The sequence below is a fragment of the Rhinichthys klamathensis genome, unplaced genomic scaffold (assembly GCF_029890125.1).
Source record: "Rhinichthys klamathensis goyatoka isolate OS25496 unplaced genomic scaffold, OSU_Roscu_1.1 h1tg000113l_1, whole genome shotgun sequence".
In the NCBI taxonomy this organism is placed as follows: Eukaryota; Metazoa; Chordata; class Actinopteri; order Cypriniformes; family Leuciscidae; genus Rhinichthys; species Rhinichthys klamathensis.
This window is the reverse complement of record NW_026606650.1, coordinates 328138-351149: the sequence shown is the minus strand read 5'-3', so window position 1 is coordinate 351149 and position 23012 is coordinate 328138. Positions and strand designations below refer to the sequence as shown.

The 23012-nt window shown below is 50.6% G+C and overlaps 1 protein-coding gene across 1 annotated transcript in view; it reads left to right on the top strand.

Moving 5' to 3' along the window:
• nop14 (NOP14 nucleolar protein homolog (yeast)) overlaps positions 1-23012 on the top strand; it is a 42163-nt gene that overhangs the window by 9207 nt on the left and 9944 nt on the right. The window contains exons 10-13 of the mRNA XM_056254649.1: positions 14434-14519; positions 14906-15041; positions 15133-15234; positions 15314-15467. Coding sequence (XP_056110624.1) covers positions 14434-14519; positions 14906-15041; positions 15133-15234; positions 15314-15467 — 478 coding nt within the window. The remainder of the gene's footprint in view (positions 1-14433; positions 14520-14905; positions 15042-15132; positions 15235-15313; positions 15468-23012) is intronic.

Below are 23012 nucleotides of genomic sequence, written 5' to 3'. Positions count from 1 at the left end.
TGTGTGTTACTCTCAAAACACTGTTTCCCAGACCCAGTGACCAGCGAACACGTGTGTGTTACTCTCAAAACACTGTTTCCCAGACCCAGTGACCAGTGAACGCGTGTGTGTTACTCTCAAAACACTGTTTCCCAGACCCAGTGACCAGCGAACGCGTGTGTGTTACTCTCAAAACACTGTTTCCCAGACCCAGTGACCAGTGAACGCGTGTGTGTTACTCTCAAAACACTGTTTCCCAGACCCAGTGTGCAGTGAACGCGTGTGTGTTACTCTCAAAACACTGTTTCCCAGACCCAGTGACCAGTGAACGCGTGTGTGTTACTCTCAAAACACTGTTTCCCAGACCCAGTGACCAGCGAACACGTGTGTGTTACTCTCAAAACACTGTTTCCCAGACCCAGTGACCAGTGAACGCGTGTGTGTTACTCTCAAAACACTGTTTCCCAGACCCAGTGACCAGTGAACGCGTGTGTGTTACTCTCAAAACACTGTTTCCCAGACCCAGTGACCAGCGAACACGTGTGTGTTACTCTCAAAACACTGTTTCCCAGACCCAGTGACCAGTGAACGCGTGTGTGTTACTCTCAAAACACTGTTTCCCAGACCCAGTGACCAGTGAACGCGTGTGTGTTACTCTCAAAACACTGTTTCCCAGACCCAGTGACCAGCGAACACGTGTGTGTTACTCTCAAAACACTGTTTCCCAGACCCAGTGACCAGTGAACGCGTGTGTGTTACTCTCAAAACACTGTTTCCCAGACCCAGTGACCAGCGAACACGTGTGTGTTACTCTCAAAAAAATGTGTTTCCCAGACCCAGTGAGCAGCGAACGCGTGTGTGTTACTCTCAAAACACTGTTTCCCAGACCCAGTGACCAGTGAACGCGTGTGTGTTACTCTCAAAACACTGTTTCCCAGACCCAGTGACCAGCGAACACGTGTGTGTTACTCTCAAAACACTGTTTCCCAGACCCAGTGACCAGTGAACGCGTGTGTGTTACTCTCAAAACACTGTTTCCCAGACCCAGTGACCAGCGAACGCGTGTGTGTTACTCTCAAAACACTGTTTCCCAGACCCAGTGACCAGTGAACGCGTGTGTGTTACTCTCAAAACACTGTTTCCCAGACCCAGTGACCAGTGAACGCGTGTGTGTTACTCTCAAAACACTGTTTCCCAGACCCAGTGACCAGCGAACACGTGTGTGTTACTCTCAAAACACTGTTTCCCAGACCCAGTGACCAGCGAACGCGTGTGTGTTACTCTCAAAACACTGTTTCCCAGACCCAGTGACCAGCGAACACGTGTGTGTTACTCTCAAAACACTGTTTCCCAGACCCAGTGACCAGTGAACGCGTGTGTGTTACTCTCAAAACACTGTTTCCCAGACCCAGTGATCAGTGAACGCGTGTGTGTTACTCTCAAAACACTGTTTCCCAGACCCAGTGACCAGTGAACGCGTGTGTGTTACTCTCAAAACACTGTTTCCCAGACCCAGTGACCAGTGAACGCGTGTGTGTTACTCTCAAAACACTGTTTCCCAGACCCAGTGACCAGCGAACGCGTGTGTGTTACTCTCAAAACACTGTTTCCCAGACCCAGTGACCAGTGAACACGTGTGTGTTACTCTCAAAACACTGTTTCCCAGACCCAGTGACCAGTGAACGCGTGTGTGTTACTCTCAAAACACTGTTTCCCAGACCCAGTGACCAGTGAACACGTGTGTGTTACTCTCAAAACACTGTTTCCCAGACCCAGTGTGCAGTGAACGCGTGTGTGTTACTCTCAAAACACTGTTTCCCAGACCCAGTGTGCAGTGAACGCGTGTGTGTTACTCTCAAAACACTGTTTCCCAGACCCAGTGACCAGCGAACGCGTGTGTGTTACTCTCAAAACACTGTTTCCCAGACCCAGTGTGCAGTGAACGCGTGTGTGTTACTCTCAAAACACTGTTTCCCAGACCCAGTGACCAGTGAACGCGTGTGTGTTACTCTCAAAACACTGTTTCCCAGACCCAGTGTGCAGTGAACGCGTGTGTGTTACTCTCAAAACACTGTTTCCCAGACCCAGTGTGCAGTGAACGCGTGTGTGTTACTCTCAAAACACTGTTTCCCAGACCCAGTGACCAGCGAACGCGTGTGTGTTACTCTCAAAACACTGTTTCCCAGACCCAGTGTGCAGTGAACGCGTGTGTGTTACTCTCAAAACACTGTTTCCCAGACCCAGTGACCAGTGAACGCGTGTGTGTTACTCTCAAAACACTGTTTCCCAGACCCAGTGTGCAGTGAACGCGTGTGTGTTACTCTCAAAACACTGTTTCCCAGACCCAGTGTGCAGTGAACGCGTGTGTGTTACTCTCAAAACACTGTTTCCCAGACCCAGTGACCAGCGAACGCGTGTGTGTTACTCTCAAAACACTGTTTCCCAGACCCAGTGTGCAGTGAACGCGTGTGTGTTACTCTCAAAACACTGTTTCCCAGACCCAGTGTGCAGCGAACGCGTGTGTGTTACTCTCAAAACACTGTTTCCCAGACCCAGTGTGCAGTGAACGCGTGTGTGTTACTCTCAAAACACTGTTTCCCAGACCCAGTGACCAGCGAACGCGTGTGTGTTACTCTCAAAACACTGTTTCCCAGACCCAGTGTGCAGTGAACGCGTGTGTGTTACTCTCAAAACACTGTTTCCCAGACCCAGTGACCAGTGAACGCGTGTGTGTTACTCTCAAAACACTGTTTCCCAGACCCAGTGTGCAGCGAACGCGTGTGTGTTACTCTCAAAACACTGTTTCCCAGACCCAGTGACCAGTGAACGCGTGTGTGTTACTCTCAAAACACTGTTTCCCAGACCCAGTGTGCAGCGAACGCGTGTGTTACTCTCAAAACACTGTTTCCCAGACCCAGTGACCAGTGAACGCGTGTGTGTTACTCTCAAAACACTGTTTCCCAGACCCAGTGACCAGCGAACACGTGTGTGTTACTCTCAAAACACTGTTTCCCAGACCCAGTGACCAGTGAACGCGTGTGTGTTACTCTCAAAACACTGTTTCCCAGACCCAGTGACCAGTGAACGCGTGTGTGTTACTCTCAAAACACTGTTTCCCAGACCCAGTGACCAGTGAACGCGTGTGTGTTACTCTCAAAACACTGTTTCCCAGACCCAGTGACCAGCGAACGCGTGTGTGTTACTCTCAAAACACTGTTTCCCAGACCCAGTGAGCAGTGAACGCGTGTGTGTTACTCTCAAAACACTGTTTCCCAGACCCAGTGACCAGCGAACACGTGTGTGTTACTCTCAAAACACTGTTTCCCAGACCCAGTGAGCAGTGAACGCGTGTGTGTTACTCTCAAAACACTGTTTCCCAGACCCAGTGACCAGTGAACGCGTGTGTGTTACTCTCAAAACACTGTTTCCCAGACCCAGTGTGCAGTGAACGCGTGTGTGTTACTCTCAAAACACTGTTTCCCAGACCCAGTGACCAGTGAACGCGTGTGTGTTACTCTCAAAACACTGTTTCCCAGACCCAGTGTGCAGTGAACGCGTGTGTGTTACTCTCAAAACACTGTTTCCCAGACCCAGTGAGCAGCGAACACGTGTGTGTTACTCTCAAAACACTGTTTCCCAGACCCAGTGACCAGCGAACACGTGTGTGTTACTCTCAAAACACTGTTTCCCAGACCCAGTGACCAGCGAACGCGTGTGTGTTACTCTCAAAACACTGTTTCCCAGACCCAGTGAGCGTGTGTTACTCTCAAAACACTGTTTCCCAGACCCAGTGATCAGTGAACGCGTGTGTGTTACTCTCAAAACACTGTTTCCCAGACCCAGTGACCAGCGAACGCGTGTGTGTTACTCTCAAAACACTGTTTCCCAGACCCAGTGTGCAGTGAACGCGTGTGTGTTACTCTCAAAACACTGTTTCCCAGACCCAGTGTGCAGCGAACGCGTGTGTGTTACTCTCAAAACACTGTTTCCCAGACCCAGTGACCAGTGAACGCGTGTGTGTTACTCTCAAAACACTGTTTCCCAGACCCAGTGTGCAGTGAACGCGTGTGTGTTACTCTCAAAACACTGTTTCCCAGACCCAGTGTGCAGTGAACGCGTGTGTGTTACTCTCAAAACACTGTTTCCCAGACCCAGTGTGCAGTGAACGCGTGTGTGTTACTCTCAAAACACTGTTTCCCAGACCCAGTGACCAGTGAACGCGTGTGTGTTACTCTCAAAACACTGTTTCCCAGACCCAGTGTGCAGTGAACGCGTGTGTGTTACTCTCAAAACACTGTTTCCCAGACCCAGTGTGCAGTGAACGCGTGTGTGTTACTCTCAAAACACTGTTTCCCAGACCCAGTGTGCAGTGAACGCGTGTGTGTTACTCTCAAAACACTGTTTCCCAGACCCAGTGTGCAGTGAACGCGTGTGTGTTACTCTCAAAACACTGTTTCCCAGACCCAGTGACCAGCGAACGCGTGTGTGTTACTCTCAAAACACTGTTTCCCAGACCCAGTGACCAGCGAACGCGTGTGTGTTACTCTCAAAACACTGTTTCCCAGACCCAGTGAGCATGTGTTACTCTCAAAACACTGTTTCCCAGACCCAGTGTGCAGTGAAACTGTGTGTGTTACTCTCAAAACACTGTTTCCCAGACCCAGTGACCAGCGAACACGTGTGTGTTACTCTCAAAACACTGTTTCCCAGACCCAGTGACCAGTGAACGCGTGTGTGTTACTCTCAAAACACTGTTTCCCAGACCCAGTGACCAGCGAACGCGTGTGTGTTACTCTCAAAACACTGTTTCCCAGACCCAGTGAGCATGTGTTACTCTCAAAACACTGTTTCCCAGACCCAGTGTGCAGTGAAACTGTGTGTGTTACTCTCAAAACACTGTTTCCCAGACCCAGTGAGCGTGTGTTACTCTCAAAACACTGTTTCCCAGACCCAGTGTGCAGCGAACGCGTGTGTGTTACTCTCAAAACACTGTTTCCCAGACCCAGTGACCAGCGAACGCGTGTGTGTTACTCTCAAAACACTGTTTCCCAGACCCAGTGAGCAGTGAACGCGTGTGTGTTACTCTCAAAACACTGTTTCCCAGACCCAGTGACCAGCGAACACGTGTGTGTTACTCTCAAAACACTGTTTCCCAGACCCAGTGACCAGCGAACGCGTGTGTGTTACTCTCAAAACACTGTTTCCCAGACCCAGTGACCAGCGAACGCGTGTGTGTTACTCTCAAAACACTGTTTCCCAGACCCAGTGACCAGCGAACACGTGTGTGTTACTCTCAAAACACTGTTTCCCAGACCCAGTGACCAGCGAACGCGTGTGTGTTACTCTCAAAACACTGTTTCCCAGACCCAGTGACCAGTGAACGCGTGTGTGTTACTCTCAAAACACTGTTTCCCAGACCCAGTGACCAGTGAACGCGTGTGTGTTACTCTCAAAACACTGTTTCCCAGACCCAGTGACCAGCGAACGCGTGTGTGTTACTCTCAAAACACTGTTTCCCAGACCCAGTGAGCAGTGAACGCGTGTGTTACTCTCAAAACAATGTTTCCCAGACCCAGTGAGCAGCGAACGCGTGTGTGTTACTCTCAAAACACTGTTTCCCAGACCCAGTGACCAGCGAACGCGTGTGTGTTACTCTCAAAACACTGTTTCCCAGACCCAGTGACCAGCGAACGCGTGTGTGTTACTCTCAAAACACTGTTTCCCAGACCCAGTGTGCAGCGAACGCGTGTGTGTTACTCTCAAAACACTGTTTCCCAGACCCAGTGACCAGTGAACGCGTGTGTGTTACTCTCAAAACACTGTTTCCCAGACCCAGTGAGCGTGTGTTACTCTCAAAACACTGTTTCCCAGACCCAGTGACCAGCGAACACGTGTGTGTTACTCTCAAAACACTGTTTCCCAGACCCAGTGACCAGCGAACACGTGTGTGTTACTCTCAAAACACTGTTTCCCAGACCCAGTGACCAGTGAACGCGTGTGTGTTACTCTCAAAACACTGTTTCCCAGACCCAGTGTGCAGTGAACGCGTGTGTGTTACTCTCAAAACACTGTTTCCCAGACCCAGTGACCAGTGAACGCGTGTGTGTTACTCTCAAAACACTGTTTCCCAGACCCAGTGTGCAGCGAACGCGTGTGTGTTACTCTCAAAACACTGTTTCCCAGACCCAGTGACCAGTGAACGCGTGTGTGTTACTCTCAAAACACTGTTTCCCAGACCCAGTGAGCGTGTGTTACTCTCAAAACACTGTTTCCCAGACCCAGTGACCAGCGAACACGTGTGTGTTACTCTCAAAACACTGTTTCCCAGACCCAGTGACCAGCGAACGCGTGTGTGTTACTCTCAAAACACTGTTTCCCAGACCCAGTGAGCAGTGAACGCGTGTGTTACTCTCAAAACAATGTTTCCCAGACCCAGTGACCAGCGAACACGTGTGTGTTACTCTCAAAACACTGTTTCCCAGACCCAGTGACCAGCGAACGCGTGTGTGTTACTCTCAAAACACTGTTTCCCAGACCCAGTGACCAGCGAACGCGTGTGTGTTACTCTCAAAACACTGTTTCCCAGACCCAGTGTGCAGTGAACGCGTGTGTGTTACTCTCAAAACACTGTTTCCCAGACCCAGTGACCAGTGAACGCGTGTGTGTTACTCTCAAAACACTGTTTCCCAGACCCAGTGACCAGTGAACGCGTGTGTGTTACTCTCAAAACACTGTTTCCCAGACCCAGTGACCAGCGAACGCATGTGTGTTACTCTCAAAACACTGTTTCCCAGACCCAGTGACCAGCGAACGCGTGTGTGTTACTCTCAAAACACTGTTTCCCAGACCCAGTGAGCAGTGAACGCGTGTGTTACTCTCAAAACAATGTTTCCCAGACCCAGTGAGCAGCGAACGCGTGTGTGTTACTCTCAAAACACTGTTTCCCAGACCCAGTGACCAGTGAACACGTGTGTGTTACTCTCAAAACACTGTTTCCCAGACCCAGTGTGCAGTGAACGCGTGTGTTACTCTCAAAACACTGTTTCCCAGACCCAGTGACCAGTGAACGCGTGTGTGTTACTCTCAAAACACTGTTTCCCAGACCCAGTGTGCAGTGAACGCGTGTGTGTTACTCTCAAAACACTGTTTCCCAGACCCAGTGACCAGTGAACGCGTGTGTGTTACTCTCAAAACACTGTTTCCCAGACCCAGTGTGCAGCGAACGCGTGTGTGTTACTCTCAAAACACTGTTTCCCAGACCCAGTGAGCAGTGAACGCGTGTGTGTTACTCTCAAAACACTGTTTCCCAGACCCAGTGAGCAGTGAACGCGTGTGTGTTACTCTCAAAACACTGTTTCCCAGACCCAGTGAGCAGTGAACGCGTGTGTGTTACTCTCAAAACACTGTTTCCCAGACCCAGTGTGCAGCGAACGCGTGTGTGTTACTCTCAAAACACTGTTTCCCAGACCCAGTGACCAGTGAACGCGTGTGTGTTACTCTCAAAACACTGTTTCCCAGACCCAGTGAGCGTGTGTTACTCTCAAAACACTGTTTCCCAGACCCAGTGAGCAGTGAACGCGTGTGTGTTACTCTCAAAACACTGTTTCCCAGACCCAGTGAGCAGTGAACGCGTGTGTGTTACTCTCAAAACACAGTTTCCCAGACCCAGTGTGCAGCGAACGCGTGTGTGTTACTCTCAAAACAATGTTTCCCAGACCCAGTGAGCAGCGAACGCGTGTGTGTTACTCTCAAAACACTGTTTCCCAGACCCAGTGACCAGTGAACGCGTGTGTGTTACTCTCAAAACACTGTTTCCCAGACCCAGTGAGCGTGTGTTACTCTCAAAACACTGTTTCCCAGACCCAGTGACCAGTGAACGCGTGTGTGTTACTCTCAAAACACTGTTTCCCAGACCCAGTGACCAGTGAACGCGTGTGTGTTACTCTCAAAACACTGTTTCCCAGACCCAGTGACCAGTGAACGCGTGTGTTACTCTCAAAACAATGTTTCCCAGACCCAGTGTGCAGTGAACGCGTGTGTTACTCTCAAAACACTGTTTCCCAGACCCAGTGACCAGCGAACGCGTGTGTGTTACTCTCAAAACACTGTTTCCCAGACCCAGTGACCAGTGAACGCGTGTGTGTTACTCTCAAAACACTGTTTCCCAGACCCAGTGAGCAGTGAACGCGTGTGTTACTCTCAAAACAATGTTTCCCAGACCCAGTGTGCAGTGAACGCGTGTGTTACTCTCAAAACACTGTTTCCCAGACCCAGTGAGCAGCGAACGCGTGTGTGTTACTCTCAAAACACTGTTTCCCAGACCCAGTGTGCAGTGAACGCGTGTGTTACTCTCAAAACACTGTTTCCCAGACCCAGTGACCAGTGAACGCGTGTGTGTTACTCTCAAAACACTGTTTCCCAGACCCAGTGTGCAGCGAACGCGTGTGTGTTACTCTCAAAACACTGTTTCCCAGACCCAGTGTGCAGCGAACGCGTGTGTGTTACTCTCAAAACACTGTTTCCCAGACCCAGTGACCAGTGAACGCGTGTGTGTTACTCTCAAAACACTGTTTCCCAGACCCAGTGACCAGTGAACGCGTGTGTGTTACTCTCAAAACACTGTTTCCCAGACCCAGTGTGCAGCGAACGCGTGTGTGTTACTCTCAAAACACTGTTTCCCAGACCCAGTGACCAGTGAACGCGTGTGTGTTACTCTCAAAACACTGTTTCCCAGACCCAGTGACCAGTGAACGCGTGTGTGTGTTACTCTCAAAACACTGTTTCCCAGACCCAGTGTGCAGCGAACGCGTGTGTGTTACTCTCAAAACACTGTTTCCCAGACCCAGTGTGCAGTGAACGCGTGTGTGTTACTCTCAAAACACTGTTTCCCAGACCCAGTGTGCAGCGAACGCGTGTGTGTTACTCTCAAAACACTGTTTCCCAGACCCAGTGACCAGTGAACGCGTGTGTGTTACTCTCAAAACACTGTTTCCCAGACCCAGTGACCAGTGAACGCGTGTGTGTTACTCTCAAAACACTGTTTCCCAGACCCAGTGTGCAGCGAACGCGTGTGTGTTACTCTCAAAACACTGTTTCCCAGACCCAGTGTGCAGCGAACACGTGTGTGTTACTCTCAAAACACTGTTTCCCAGACCCAGTGACCAGCGAACGCGTGTGTGTTACTCTCAAAACACTGTTTCCCAGACCCAGTGACCAGTGAACGCGTGTGTGTTACTCTCAAAACACTGTTTCCCAGACCCAGTGACCAGCGAACGCGTGTGTGTTACTCTCAAAACACTGTTTCCCAGACCCAGTGACCAGTGAACCCGTGTGTGTTACTCTCAAAACAATGTTTCCCAGACCCAGTGAGCAGCGAACGCGTGTGTGTTACTCTCAAAACACTGTTTCCCAGACCCAGTGTGCAGTGAACGCGTGTGTTACTCTCAAAACACTGTTTCCCAGACCCAGTGACCAGTGAACGCGTGTGTGTTACTCTCAAAACACTGTTTCCCAGACCCAGTGACCAGTGAACGCGTGTGTTACTCTCAAAACACTGTTTCCTAGACCCAGTGAGCAGTGAACGCGTGTGTGTTACTCTCAAAACACTGTTTCCTAGACCCAGTGAGCAGCGAACGCGTGTGTGTTACTCTCAAAACACTGTTTCCCAGACCCAGTGACCAGCGAACGCGTGTGTGTTACTCTCAAAACACTGTTTCCCAGACCCAGTGACCAGTGAACGCGTGTGTGTTACTCTCAAAACACTGTTTCCCAGACCCAGTGACCAGTGAACGCGTGTGTGTTACTCTCAAAACACTGTTTCCCAGACCCAGTGACCAGTGAACGCGTGTGTGTTACTCTCAAAACACTGTTTCCCAGACCCAGTGACCAGTGAACGCGTGTGTGTTACTCTCAAAACACTGTTTCCCAGACCCAGTGTGCAGTGAACGCGTGTGTTACTCTCAAAACAATGTTTCCCAGACCCAGTGTGCAGTGAACGCGTGTGTGTTACTCTCAAAACACTGTTTCCCAGACCCAGTGACCAGTGAACGCGTGTGTGTTACTCTCAAAACACTGTTTCCCAGACCCAGTGACCAGTGAACGCGTGTGTGTTACTCTCAAAACACTGTTTCCCAGACCCAGTGACCAGCGAACGCGTGTGTGTTACTCTCAAAACACTGTTTCCCAGACCCAGTGACCAGTGAACGCGTGTGTGTTACTCTCAAAACACTGTTTCCCAGACCCAGTGACCAGTGAACGCGTGTGTGTTACTCTCAAAACACTGTTTCCCAGACCCAGTGACCAGTGAACGCGTGTGTGTTACTCTCAAAACACTGTTTCCCAGACCCAGTGACCAGTGAACGCGTGTGTGTTACTCTCAAAACACTGTTTCCCAGACCCAGTGACCAGTGAACGCGTGTGTGTTACTCTCAAAACACTGTTTCCCAGACCCAGTGACCAGTGAACGCGTGTGTGTTACTCTCAAAACACTGTTTCCCAGACCCAGTGACCAGTGAACGCGTGTGTGTTACTCTCAAAACACTGTTTCCCAGACCCAGTGACCAGTGAACGCGTGTGTGTTACTCTCAAAACACTGTTTCCCAGACCCAGTGACCAGTGAACGCGTGTGTGTTACTCTCAAAACACTGTTTCCCAGACCCAGTGACCAGTGAACGCGTGTGTGTTACTCTCAAAACACTGTTTCCCAGACCCAGTGACCAGTGAACGCGTGTGTGTTACTCTCAAAACACTGTTTCCCAGACCCAGTGACCAGTGAACGCGTGTGTGTTACTCTCAAAACACTGTTTCCCAGACCCAGTGACCAGTGAACGCGTGTGTGTTACTCTCAAAACACTGTTTCCCAGACCCAGTGACCAGTGAACGCGTGTGTGTTACTCTCAAAACACTGTTTCCCAGACCCAGTGACCAGTGAACGCGTGTGTGTTACTCTCAAAACACTGTTTCCCAGACCCAGTGTGCAGTGAACGCTCGTGTGTTACTCTCAAAACACTGTTTCCCAGACCCAGTGACCAGTGAACGCGTGTGTGTTACTCTCAAAACACTGTTTCCCAGACCCAGTGTGCAGTGAACGCGTGTGTGTTACTCTCAAAACACTGTTTCCCAGACCCAGTGACCAGCGAACGCGTGTGTGTTACTCTCAAAACACTGTTTCCCAGACCCAGTGACCAGTGAACGCGTGTGTGTTACTCTCAAAACACTGTTTCCCAGACCCAGTGACCAGTGAACGCGTGTGTGTTACTCTCAAAACACTGTTTCCCAGACCCAGTGACCAGTGAACGCGTGTGTGTTACTCTCAAAACACTGTTTCCCAGACCCAGTGACCAGTGAACGCGTGTGTGTTACTCTCAAAACAGTTTCCCAGACCCAGTGACCAGTGAACGCGTGTGTGTTACTCTCAAAACACTGTTTCCCAGACCCAGTGACCAGTGAACGCGTGTGTGTTACTCTCAAAACACTGTTTCCCAGACCCAGTGTGCAGTGAACGCGTGTGTGTTACTCTCAAAACACTGTTTCCCAGACCCAGTGACCAGCGAACGCGTGTGTGTTACTCTCAAAACACTGTTTCCCAGACCCAGTGACCAGTGAACGCGTGTGTGTTACTCTCAAAACACTGTTTCCCAGACCCAGTGACCAGCGAACGCGTGTGTGTTACTCTCAAAACACTGTTTCCCAGACCCAGTGACCAGTGAACGCGTGTGTGTTACTCTCAAAACACTGTTTCCCAGACCCAGTGACCAGTGAACGCGTGTGTGTTACTCTCAAAACACTGTTTCCCAGACCCAGTGTGCAGTGAACGCGTGTGTGTTACTCTCAAAACACTGTTTCCCAGACCCAGTGTGCAGCGAACGCGTGTGTGTTACTCTCAAAACACTGTTTCCCAGACCCAGTGACCAGTGAACGCGTGTGTGTTACTCTCAAAACACTGTTTCCCAGACCCAGTGACCAGTGAACGCGTGTGTGTTACTCTCAAAACACTGTTTCCCAGACCCAGTGAGCAGCGAACGCGTGTGTGTTACTCTCAAAACACTGTTTCCCAGACCCAGTGACCAGTGAACGCGTGTGTGTTACTCTCAAAACACTGTTTCCCAGACCCAGTGACCAGCGAACGCGTGTGTGTTACTCTCAAAACACTGTTTCCCAGACCCAGTGACCAGTGAACGCGTGTGTGTTACTCTCAAAACACTGTTTCCCAGACCCAGTGAGCAGTGAACGCGTGTGTGTTACTCTCAAAACACTGTTTCCCAGACCCAGTGTGCAGCGAACGCGTGTGTGTTACTCTCAAAACACTGTTTCCCAGACCCAGTGACCAGCGAACACGTGTGTGTTACTCTCAAAACACTGTTTCCCAGACCCAGTGTGCAGCGAACGCGTGTGTGTTACTCTCAAAACACTGTTTCCCAGACCCAGTGACCAGTGAACACGTGTGTGTTACTCTCAAAACACTGTTTCCCAGACCCAGTGTGCAGCGAACGCGTGTGTGTTACTCTCAAAACACTGTTTCCCAGACCCAGTGACCAGTGAACGCGTGTGTGTTACTCTCAAAACACTGTTTCCCAGACCCAGTGACCAGTGAACGCGTGTGTGTTACTCTCAAAACACTGTTTCCCAGACCCAGTGAGCAGCGAACGCGTGTGTGTTACTCTCAAAACACTGTTTCCCAGACCCAGTGACCAGTGAACGCGTGTGTGTTACTCTCAAAACACTGTTTCCCAGACCCAGTGACCAGCGAACGCGTGTGTGTTACTCTCAAAACACTGTTTCCCAGACCCAGTGACCAGCGAACGCGTGTGTGTTACTCTCAAAACACTGTTTCCCAGACCCAGTGACCAGTGAACGCGTGTGTGTTACTCTCAAAACACTGTTTCCCAGACCCAGTGACCAGTGAACGCGTGTGTGTTACTCTCAAAACACTGTTTCCCAGACCCAGTGAGCAGTGAACGCGTGTGTGTTACTCTCAAAACACTGTTTCCCAGACCCAGTGTGCAGCGAACGCGTGTGTGTTACTCTCAAAACACTGTTTCCCAGACCCAGTGAGCAGCGAACGCGTGTGTGTTACTCTCAAAACACTGTTTCCCAGACCCAGTGACCAGTGAACGCGTGTGTGTTACTCTCAAAACACTGTTTCCCAGACCCAGTGACCAGCGAACGCGTGTGTGTTACTCTCAAAACACTGTTTCCCAGACCCAGTGACCAGTGAACGCGTGTGTGTTACTCTCAAAACACTGTTTCCCAGACCCAGTGAGCAGTGAACGCGTGTGTGTTACTCTCAAAACACTGTTTCCCAGACCCAGTGTGCAGCGAACGCGTGTGTGTTACTCTCAAAACACTGTTTCCCAGACCCAGTGACCAGCGAACACGTGTGTGTTACTCTCAAAACACTGTTTCCCAGACCCAGTGTGCAGCGAACGCGTGTGTGTTACTCTCAAAACACTGTTTCCCAGACCCAGTGACCAGTGAACACGTGTGTGTTACTCTCAAAACACTGTTTCCCAGACCCAGTGTGCAGTGAACGCGTGTGTGTTACTCTCAAAACACTGTTTCCCAGACCCAGTGACCAGCGAACGCGTGTGTGTTACTCTCAAAACACTGTTTCCCAGACCCAGTGAGCAGCGAACGCGTGTGTGTTACTCTCAAAACACTGTTTCCCAGACCCAGTGTGCAGTGAACGCGTGTGTGTTACTCTCAAAACACTGTTTCCCAGACCCAGTGTGCAGTGAACGCGTGTGTGTTACTCTCAAAACACTGTTTCCCAGACCCAGTGACCAGTGAACGCGTGTGTGTTACTCTCAAAACACTGTTTCCCAGACCCAGTGACCAGCGAACGCGTGTGTGTTACTCTCAAAACACTGTTTCCCAGACCCAGTGACCAGCGAACGCGTGTGTGTTACTCTCAAAACACTGTTTCCCAGACCCAGTGACCAGTGAACGCGTGTGTGTTACTCTCAAAACACTGTTTCCCAGACCCAGTGATCAGTGAACGCGTGTGTGTTACTCTCAAAACACTGTTTCCCAGAGTTGAGGGAATTAAACCAATCGTTCTGATCACACACTTTGACTCCAGCGTTTCAGAAACGCCAAACCGCATACGAGTTCTATGCACAATTTTATCATTTATGCGCATCTTGGAATTTCAAAAACAATTTTTGTCCCAAAATGCACATAAAAATAGTTGGATGGAAACAAAGAAATTGTTTCAGAGCAGCTTCACAGTAATAACAGCAGAGTAACAGAATAATGATGCAGTATTTCAACTGACGATTGGTGCGTTGATGGCAGTATTCAGTTCAGCAGAACACACTTCTTTTTATTTTTAGTTATACTCATTTTGCCCAAGTGATTATTTTGTGAGTGTGTGTGTGTGACTGTGAGTGTATGTGTGTGTGAGAGAGTGTGTGTGTTGAATGAGATTGTTCAGTGTTTTATTCTTGCGTTCAGAGGTTGTTCGGCTTTCTGCTGGAGTATGTCGGTGAACTCTCCACCCAGAATCCACCAGATCTCAGAACAGTCAACTTACTCATCCCGTGAGTAACACACACACACTCACTCACTCACTCACTCACTCACTCACTCACTCACTCACTCACTCACTCACTCACTCACTCACTCACTCACTCACTCACTCACTCACATTCACTCACTCACTCACTCACTCACTCACTCACTCACTCACTCACTCACTCACTCACTCACTCACTCACTCACACACTCACTCACACTCTCTCTCACACACACACACTCACTCACTCACTCGCTCACTCGCTCACTCGCTCACTCGCTCACTCACTCACTCACTCACTCACTCACTCACTCACTCACTCACTCACTCACTCACTCACTCACACACACTCACTCACACACACAGATCATATGAGTGCAGCCTTGTGTTTACGTGTGTGTGTGTGTGCAGTCAGATCTGCAGTCTGTGTCAGCTGTTCCCAGAGGCCGCCTGTAGAGCGGTTCAGATGTTGCTCAGTGACAGCGCTCACAGCATGGAGGAGATGCTGGAGGTCAAAGGTCGCGCGCCGATGCCTGACCTGGACATGGTACGCCGATCGACTCCCGATACACACATACAGCGAGGAGACGCAGATCCTGAACTGATTGTGTGTGTGTGTGTGTGTGTGTGTGTTGTAGTTGGTCCTGCTGAAGATCACGGCGCTGTTGTTCCCCACATCAGACTTCAGGCATCCGGTGACGACGCCAGCATTCCTCTACATCAGCCAGGCGCTCAGCAAGGTGTGTGTGTGTGTCATAGAGTGCTTCAGTGATGTTTGTTCCTGCAGCTGATGGTTGTGTGTGTGTGTGTGTGTTTCAGTGTGTCGTGGTCTCTCTGGAAGACGCCTGCAAGGGTTTGATCCTCTGCTGTCTGGCGCTGGAGTTTGTGTCTCTGTCCAAGAGGTTTTTCCCAGAGCTGATGAACTTCCTGCTGGGGCTCCTGCACCTGACAGTCCCCGACAAGAGCAACACAGGTGTGTGTGAGTGAGAGTGAGCGTGTGAGAGTGAGAGTGTGAGAGTGAGCGTGTGAGAGTGAGCGTGTGAGAGTGAGCGAGTGTGAGAGTGAGTGAGAGTGAGTGTGAGTGTGAGCGTGTGAGAGTGAGCGTGTGAGAGTGAGCGAGTGTGAGAGTGAGTGAGTGAGAGTGAGTGAGTGAGTGAGTGAGTGAGTGAGTGTGAGAGTGAGCGTGTGAGTGAGTGAGCGTGTGAGTGAGTGAGCGTGTGAGTGAGTGAGCGTGTGAGTGAGTGAGCGTGTGAGAGTGAGCGTGTGAGAGTGAGCGTGTGAGAGTGAGCGTGTGAGAGTGAGCGTGTGAGAGTGAGTGAGCGTGTGAGAGTGAGTGAGCGTGTGAGAGTGAGCGTGAGCGTGTGAGTGAGCGTGTGAGTGAGCGTGTGAGTGAGCGTGTGAGTGAGCGTGTGAGTGAGCGTGTGAGTGAGCGTGTGAGAGTGAGCGTGTGAGAGTGAGCGTGTGAGCGTGTGAGTGAGTGAGCGTGTGAGTGAGTGAGCGTGTGAGAGTGAGCGTGTGAGAGTGAGCGTGTGAGAGTGAGCGTGTGAGAGTGAGCGTGTGAGAGTGAGCGTGTGAGAGTGAGTGAGCGTGTGAGAGTGAGCGTGTGAGTGAGCGTGTGAGTGAGCGTGTGAGAGTGAGCGTGTGAGAGTGAGCGTGTGAGAGTGAGCGTGTGAGTGAGCGTGTGAGAGTGAGCGTGTGAGAGTGAGCGTGTGAGAGTGAGCTGAGCGTGTGAGAGTGAGCGTGTGAGAGTGAGTGTGAGCGTGTGAGTGAGCGTGTGAGTGAGCGTGAGAGTGAGCGTGTGAGAGTGAGTGAGAGTGAGCGTGAGCGTGTGAGAGTGAGCGTGTGAGTGTGAGTGAGTGTGAGCGTGAGTGAGCGTGTGAGTGAGCGTGTGAGAGTGAGCGTGTGAGAGTGAGCGTGAGAGTGAGCGTGTGAGAGTGAGCGTGTGAGAGTGAGCGTGTGAGAGTGAGCGTGTGAGAGTGAGCGTGTGAGAGTGAGCGTGTGAGAGTGAGTGTGAGCGTGTGAGAGTGAGCGTGTGAGTGAGCGTGAGAGTGAGCGTGTGAGAGTGAGCGTGTGAGTGAGCGTGTGAGTGAGCGTGTGAGTGAGCGTGTGAGAGTGAGCGTGTGAGAGTGAGCGTGTGAGAGTGAGCGTGTGAGAGTGAGCGTGTGAGAGTGAGCGTGTGAGAGTGAGCGTGTGAGAGTGAGCGTGTGAGAGTGAGCGTGTGAGAGTGAGCGTGTGAGAGTGAGCGTGTGAGAGTGTGAGTGTGAGCGTGAGTGTGAGCGTGAGAGTGAGCGTGAGAGTGAGCGTGAGAGTGAGCGTGAGAGTGAGAGTGAGCGTGTGAGAGTGAGCGTGTGAGAGTGAGCGTGTGAGAGTGAGCGTGTGAGAGTGAGCGTGTGAGAGTGAGCGTGTGAGAGTGAGCGTGTGAGAGTGAGCGAGTGTGAGAGTGAGCGAGTGTGAGAGTGAGCGTGTGAGAGTGAGCGTGTGAGAGTGAGCGTGTGAGAGTGAGCGTGTGAGAGTGAGCGTGTGAGAGTGAGCGTGTGAGAGTGAGCGAGTGTGAGAGTGAGCGAGTGTGAGAGTGAGCGAGTGTGAGAGTGAGCGAGTGTGAGAGTGAGCGAGTGTGAGAGTGAGCGTGTGAGAGTGAGCGTGTGAGAGTGAGCGTGTGAGAGTGAGCGTGTGAGAGTGAGTGTGAGTGTGAGCGTGTGAGAGTGAGCGTGTGAGAGTGAGCGAGTGAGTGAGTGAGAGTGAGTGAGTGAGTGAGTGAGTGAGTGAGTGAGTGAGTGAGTGAGTGAGTGAGTGTGAGAGTGAGCGTGTGAGTGAGTGAGCGTGTGAGTGAGTGAGCGTGTGAGAGTGAGCGTGTGAGAGTGAGCGTGTGAGAGTGAGCGTGTGAGAGTGAGCGTGTGAGAGTGAGCGTGTGAGAGTGAGCGTGAGTGAGCGTGTGAGTGAGCGTGTGAGTGAGCGTGTGAGTGAGCGTGTGAGTGAGCGTGTGAGTGAGCGTGTGAGTGAGCGTGTGAGAGTGAGCGTGTGAGAGTGAGCGTGTGAGAGTGAGCGTGTGAGAGTGAGCGTGTGAGAGTGAGCGTGTGAGAGTGAGCGTGTGAGAGTGAGCGTGAGTGAGAGTGAGCGTGTGAGAGTGAGCGTGTGAGTGTGAGTGAGTGTGAGCGTGTGAGTGAGCGTGTGAGAGTGAGCGTGTGAGAGTGAGCGTGTGAGAGTGAGCGTGTGAGAGTGAGCGTGTGAGTGTGAGCGTGTGAGAGTGAGCGTGAGTGAGCGTGTGAGAGTGAGCGTGTGAGAGTGAGCGTGTGAGAGTGAGCGTGTGAGAGTGAGCGTGAGTGAGTGTGAGCGTGAGTGAGCGTGTGAGAGTGAGCGTGAGAGTGAGCGTGAGAGTGAGAGTGAGAGTGAGAGTGAGCGTGTGAGAGTGAGCGTGTGAGAGTGAGCGTGTGAGAGTGAGCGTGTGAGAGTGAGCGTGTGAGAGTGAGTGAGAGTGAGTGAGAGTGAGTGAGAGTGAGTGAGAGTGAGTGTGAGTGAGTGTGAGCGTGAGTGAGCGTGTGAGAGAGCGTGTGAGAGCGTGTGAGAGAGCGTGTGAGAGTGAGCGTGTGAGAGTGAGCGTGTGAGAGTGAGCGTGTGAGAGTGAGCGTGTGAGAGTGAGCGAGTGAGAGTGAGCGTGTGAGAGAGCGTGAGAGTGAGCGTGAGAGTGAGCGTGTGAGAGAGCGTGTGAGAGAGCGTGAGAGTGAGCGTGAGAGTGAGCGTGTGAGAGAGCGTGTGAGAGAGCGTGAGAGTGAGTGTGAGAGTGAGCGTGTGAGAGTGAGCGTGTGAGAGTGAGCGTGTGAGAGTGAGAGTGAGCGTGAGCGTGAGAGTGAGTGTGAGAGTGAGTGTGAGAGAGAGCGTGTGAGAGAGCGTGAGAGTGAGTGTGAGAGTGAGCGTGTGAGAGTGAGCGTGTGAGAGTGAGCGTGTGAGAGTGAGAGTGAGCGTGAGAGTGAGCGTGTGAGAGTGAGCGTGTGAGTGAGTGAGCGTGTGAGTGTGAGAGTGAGAGTGAGAGTGTGAGAGTGAGCGTGTGAGAGTGAGCGTGAGAGTGAGCGTGTGAGAGTGAGCGTGTGAGTGAGTGAGCGTGTGAGTGTGAGAGTGAGAGTGAGAGTGAGAGTGTGAGAGTGAGCGTGTGAGAGAGCGCGTGAGAGTGAGCGTGTGAGAGTGAGCGTGTGAGTGAGTGAGAGTGAGCGTGTGAGAGTGAGCGTGTGAGAGTGAGCGTGTGAGAGTGAGCGTGTGAGAGTGAGAGTGAGCGTGTGAGAGTGAGAGTGAGCGTGTGAGAGTGAGCGTGTGAGAGTGAGAGTGTGAGAGTGAGCGTGTGAGAGTGAGCGTGTGAGAGTGAGAGTGAGCGTGTGAGAGTGAGCGTGTGAGAGTGAGCGTGTGAGAGTGAGCGTGTGAGAGTGAGCGTGTGAGAGGGAAGCGTGTGAGAGTAAGAGTGAGCGTGTGAGAGTGAGAGTGAGCGTGTGAGAGTGAGCGTGTGAGAGTGAGCGTGTGAGAGTGAGCGTGTGAGAGTGAGCGTGTGAGAGTGAGAGTGAGCCTGTGAGAGTGAGCGTGTGAGAGTGAGCGTGTGAGAGTGAGCGTGTGAGAGTGAGCGTGTGAGAGTGAGCGTGTGAGAGTGAGCGTGTGAGAGTGAGCGTGTGAGAGTGAGCGTGTGAGAGTGAGAGTGAGCGTGTGAGAGTGAGCGTGTGAGAGTGAGCGTGTGAGAGTGAGCGTGTGAGAGTGAGCGTGTGAGAGTGAGCGTGTGAGAGTGAGCGTGTGAGAGTGAGCGTGTGAGAGTGAGCGTGTGAGAGTGAGCGTGTGAGAGTGAGCGTGAGAGAGTGTGAGAGTGAGAGTGTGAGAGTGAGCGTGTGAGAGTGTGAGAGTGAGCGTGTGAGAGTGAGCGTGAGAGTGAGCGTGTGAGAGTGAGCGTGTGAGTGTGAGAGTGAGAGTGAGAGTGTGAGAGTGAGAGTGAGTGTGAGTGTGTGTGTGAGAGTGAGCGTGTGAGAGAGCGCGTGAGAGTGAGCGTGTGAGTGAGTGAGCGTGTGAGTGTGAGAGTGAGAGTGAGAGTGTGAGAGTGAGAGTGTGAGAGTGAGAGTGTGAGAGTGAGCGTGTGAGAGTGAGCGTGTGAGAGTGAGCGTGTGAGAGTGAGCGTGTGAGAGTGAGCGTGTGAGTGTGAGAGTGAGAGTGTGAGAGTGAGAGTGAGAGTGTGAGAGTGAGAGTGTGAGAGTGAGCGTGTGAGAGTGAGCGTGTGAGAGTGAGCGTGTGAGAGTGAGCGTGTGAGAGTGAGCGTGTGAGAGTGAGAGTGTGAGAGTGAGCGTGTGAGAGTGAGCGTGAGAGTGTGAGAGTGAGAGTGAGAGTGAGAGTGAGAGTGTGAGAGTGAGCGCGTGAGAGTGAGCGTGTGAGAGTGAGCGTGTGAGTGAGTGAGCGTGTGAGTGAGTGAGCGTGTGAGTGTGAGAGTGAGAGTGAGAGTGTGAGAGTGAGCGTGTGAGAGTGAGCGTGTGAGAGTGAGCGTGTGAGAGTGAGCGTGTGAGCGTACAGCATATTGCACAGAATCTGCGCATTTCCGGCTTACTTGAACACACACACACACACACACGTCACTAAGCAACAAATAACGGCGCGCTTGTTCACTTGCATTGAAGTAATAGCGAATTTGGTTAACAGAAAAGACATTGTTATTTTCCAGCATCCTACATGTTCTGATACTGTATTGATCTGTCCACCTAAAACACATTTTTGGTAAAAAAGAGAGTGAGTTAGTGTGTGTGTGTGTGTGTGTGTGTTTCGGTTCACATGAGCTGCAGAAATACTCTCACTGCTGTGTAAACTGGTGTGTCACGTCTGGCTGTGATGGGAAATATTCGACATACTCAAGCGTACAGTCAGATTATCCTTCATCTGTTCAAACATAATGAGCTGCTCGTGTGGAAACAGGAAGAGGAATCTGGGTGTTTCCTCCCGGCTCTCGTTGTGTGTGTGTGTGTGTGTGTGTGTGTGTGTGTGTGTGTGTGTGTGTGTGTGTGTGTGTGTGTGTGGGGGGAATCTGGGTGTTTCCTCCCGGCTCTCGTTGTGTGTGTGTGTGTGTGTGTGTGTGTGTGTGTGTGGGGGGAATCTGGGTGTTTCCTCCCGGCTCTCGTTGTGTGTGTGCGTGCGTGTGTGTGTGTGTGTGTGTGTGTGTGGAATCTGGGTGTTTCCTCCCGGCTCTCGTCGTGTGTGTGCGTGCGTGTGTGTGTGCGTGTTAGGGCTGCACGATTTGAGGAAAATGTCATATTGCGATTAATGAGGTCAATATTGCGATTGCCATATAATAAACAAATAGTTTCATGAGTCAACTTGCTTGGTTCTAAAGTAAAATGCACACACAGATTAGTGATCATTCTGTGTATTAATGTGTATTTCTCAACTCAAACTAGCAACAACAACTAAATGATTGATAACACCTATAATGATAAATAAACCATTGATGTCTGGATAAAAATGACGACACCCCCCACATTTTAAACGTTAATTATAGCCATCCAACATTACAGTGATTCCATCAATACAATTGAAAGCTATCAACTTTTAAAATATTTATTAGGCTTAAAAAAAAATAACAGCTTTTAAATTAAGTGAACTTAAACAATCCTCACATAAACCCATAATAAATGCCATATTTACCTGTGCCCTTCCTGTCTTAACAGGTAGGATTGAGGATTTATATACAGATTTATACAGAAATTGAATAAAGTTATCAAACAGTCTGCGCTGCATGAATTATATATTATATATAGACTAATCCTTATTAAAGCTACACAACTTCTTTAGAAGAGCAGTGAGTAATTTTCTGTTCCCTTTGTTCTTTGATTAACTTTACTGACGGAACGCTTTATTCGCTGCTGGCCCTTTAAGAGCAGCCGTTGCCGAGACGCGGATCTCACACGCGCCTCATTCTCTCACAAGCACAACTCTTTCGTCCATCATAAGACTGCTCTTATGTTATGAAGATAATCGACAAAACGACATTTTGGCATAATTGTGTGTGTTATTGTTCGTTCAACCTCTAAAGAGAACTGTATTCTGGCACCCGGTCTGTGCATGCGCATTATACATTTTTCTGTGAGTCACATTCAGGACATTCACAGGCAGCGCGCTCTCTTTTGACTTCTTGTCGTGCAAAATGGTTTTAAAAGCATTTGCACGAATAAGAGCGGGATCATGTAACACTAGTCAAAGGATGACAAAAAAGAAGAGATGCTGCGTTAATAGCCCTAATAAGTTTATTTCATATAAAATCGCGTCATTTTGCCTAATATAATCGCATAGGTTTGACATCGCGATTACGATTGCGATACGATTAATCGTGCAGCACTAGTGCGTGTGTGTGTGTGTGGAATCTGGGTGTTTCCTCCCGGCTCTCATCGTGTGTGTGTGTGTGTGTGTGTGTGTGTGTGTGTGTGTGTGTGTGTGTGTGTGTGTGTGTGTGTGTGGAATCTGGGTGTTTCCTCCCGGCTCTCGTCCAGTACAGCATCACATCTACAGAAGCATTACAGTATTTCAGGACTCCAGACTGCGAGTAAATGCTGCTCTTCCTCAGTGTTTCTGTCTTGTTTTCCAGCACAAATATTCAAACATTCTTAAATCAAGACACATTTACTGGAGAAGCAAAACACTGACACATTAAGTGTTGTTTTTATGAAAATTAAGTGAGGTTTTGCTTAAAGGAGCAGTTCACTTTCAAATGAACATTAGCCCATGATTGACTCTCTCTCAACCCATCCTCGGTGTGTGTGACACTCTTCCTCGGTGTGTGTGACACTCTTCCTCGGTGTGTGTGACACTCTTCCTCGGTGTGTGTGACACTCTTCCTCGGTGTGTGTGACACTCTTCCTCGGTGTGTGTGACACTCTTCCTCGGTGTGTGTGACACTCTTCCTCGGTGTGTGTGACACTCTTCCTCGGTGTGTGTGACACTCTTCCTCGGTGTGTGTGACACTCTTCCTCGGTGTGTGTGACACTCTTCCTCGGTGTGTGTGACACTCTTCCTCGGTGTGTGTGACACTCTTCCTCGGTGTGTGTGACACTCTTCCTCGGTGTGTGTGACACTCTTCCTCGGTGTGTGTGACACTCTTCCTCGGTGTGTGTGACACTCTTCCTCGGTGTGTGTGACACTCTTCCTCGGTGTGTGTGACACTCTTCCTCTGTGTGTGTGGCACTCTTCCTCGGTGTGTGTGACACTCTCCTCGGTGTGTGTGACACTCTTCCTCGGTGTGTGTGACACTCTCCTCGGTGTGTGTGACACTCTTCCTCGGTGTGTGTGACACTCTTCCTCGGTGTGTGTGACACTCTTCCTCGGTGTGTGTGACACTCTCCTCGGTGTGTGTGACACTCTTCCTCGGTGTGTGTGACACTCTTCCTCGGTGTGTGTGACACTCTTCCTCGGTGTGTGTGACACTCTTCCTCGGTGTGTGTGACACTCTTCCTCTGTGTGTGTGACACTCTTCCTCGGTGTATGTGACACTCTTCCTCGGTGTGTGTGACACTCTTCC